A 2,182-nucleotide genomic window follows, 5' to 3' on the forward strand; every position below is an offset into this window, starting at 1 on the left:
GGATATGTTATTCGAAACATATTGAAGCATATTCTGAACGGTGGAGATCGGATTCTGACTACCCGACCGAGAGGAATGAATTTCTGAACATGAACAGAATTTTGATGATTCGTGCAGAATTTTGGGGAGGAATTTCGAAAATTGGAGAGCAAAAACTCGAAAATTTGATGTGTAAATGAGGTGTAAATTCTGAATGAAAGCTTCTCCTATTTATAGGGAGGTGGCTGCTATCCTGATCGTGTATTATCCTTGTATTTGAATTTTTGAATAAAACTTTAAATCTAGGACAATTATCATATCAAATCTTATATCTTTATCTGCTATCAATATCATATCAAATCTTATATCTCTATCTGTTATAATCTTTTCAACTTTAAATTTATATCTCAAAATTTACCTGATTATATCCAAAAATTTCTTATTTAATTTCTTGTATCATGATCTATTTATTATCCCAAGTTCAAAAATTTGCATAATATTATCTTAAATCTCAAGCTCCAAAATATTGTACACGATATATTATCCACTAACTTTAGATAATCTTGCAAATCTTACATTTTATAATGATATAGATACCCGAAGATTGCATAATACTAACACACTTAAATTATAGAAATATTATCATGATTACAAAATCTTGGGTTTTACACTCTATACTATTGATGATTAAAGGATTTGATTTATGGAAGCAGATATTGCATTAGTAATACGAGGAAAGATCTCCAATTATATATAGACCTCATTTTTCTCTCTGTCTTGGAGAAAAAAAAAGATCAATCAAGAACATTTAGGGTTTTGGTAACAGAAAAATGGGTGCTTGTGCTAGTGTGCCAAAGGCCATGAGGGGTGAAGAAACCGCCGTGTCGCCGGAACAGCTGAAGGAGGAGATGTCAGTCCCCACCGAGGCTGCGGAAGCGGAGGAGGCCATGGCAGAGGAAGAGAAGGTGGTAGTGGAAAACGATAAGAATCAGTCAATCGGAAAATTGCTCGTTGAGGTAATTATGATTTTTTCAATATTCATTATTAAATTTTTCATTATAACAAAGTAGCTGATTACAATTATTAATTTTTCCGAATATGAAATAAAAGTAATCACCACATAAAATCAGCTCTATGCAAATATACATTATTAGTTATATATTCATCGATAGATGACATTATATTAATGCATGCAGGAAATACCAAAAGAATCCGAGGGGAGCTCCCAAGCGACAACAGTTCCCGAGATTGAAGAATCAAAGCCCGACCCACCTTCAATCTCCGAACCAGTCGCTCCTGTTGCCAGCCGAATCAGAAGAGAAATCCACCAAGGCAACTGCTTTAAGGAGGAGACTTTGATTTATTTTAATTAATGTTTTTAAACATATATATATATATATATATATATATACACACACTGAATCTTTCCATGTTTGATTTTGATGGTATTCATTTCATTGTAATCTATATTTTTGTAAATCGATTTCTTACTATTATATAATATGGTTGGGAATTGGTGTTTATTCCCTCATGCATTTTTCTTAATCCTCAAATTGGTATATATATATATATATTTCTATTTATTATTTCTTAAATAAATCTATAGTTTATGCAAATTCATTATTTGAATATATTAATTTTTAATTAGGTCGTCGTCGTCGTCGTCCTCACTGAGAGGTATAATTGAGATCATCATTTGTGTTTGACCATGATTCTAAAATCGAGAGCTATAATTCAAGAACCAATGGTCCCGATTTCAAAAGAAGATTGAACCAGAACCAAATTTTCTTAGACACGATTTTGGTTTGAACACGAGTTGAAATTCGATTGTAGAGAAATTCATATTGAGATTGTACTCATCATGACATGTAAAATTGTGGAATTTTTTTATGCTACCAATGGGTGTCGATTTTACGTGTCAACAAACGTTGTTTTGAGTGCATTGTTGAATGATTTTATTGTGTTGAAATATTTTATTCATTTATTTCATAACTTATGTAATTGAGTTAATCTTCACTTGCATTAGTGTTTTATAGGTAAAAATGACGAAAAGCCGAACTCAAGGCAGTGGAGCAAAAAACCGGACAACATAGGTCTTGCTAGGGTCGCAAAATAGCGGCCCCTGTTAGAGATTTTTCTCAAAATCATGTTTTTACGTATACATGAACATGAAAAAACAATATGCGGAAGCTTAAATCGAGTG

At 32.3% G+C, this 2,182-nt stretch overlaps 1 protein-coding gene across 1 annotated transcript; it reads left to right on the top strand.

Annotated features, from left to right (window-relative positions):
• The first annotated feature begins 773 nt into the window (after positions 1 to 773).
• On the top strand, positions 774 to 1,352 carry LOC142527005 (uncharacterized). Its single transcript, XM_075631712.1, has 2 exons — positions 774 to 995; positions 1,176 to 1,352. Exons 1-2 carry the CDS (start codon positions 810 to 812, stop codon positions 1,350 to 1,352), a joined length of 363 nt encoding a protein of 120 aa, XP_075487827.1. The 5' UTR covers positions 774 to 809.
• Positions 1,353 to 2,182: the final 830 nt, after the last annotated feature.

Source organism: Primulina tabacum, chromosome 15 (genome assembly GCF_025594145.1).
Source record: "Primulina tabacum isolate GXHZ01 chromosome 15, ASM2559414v2, whole genome shotgun sequence".
NCBI lineage: Eukaryota > Viridiplantae > Streptophyta > Magnoliopsida > Lamiales > Gesneriaceae > Primulina > Primulina tabacum.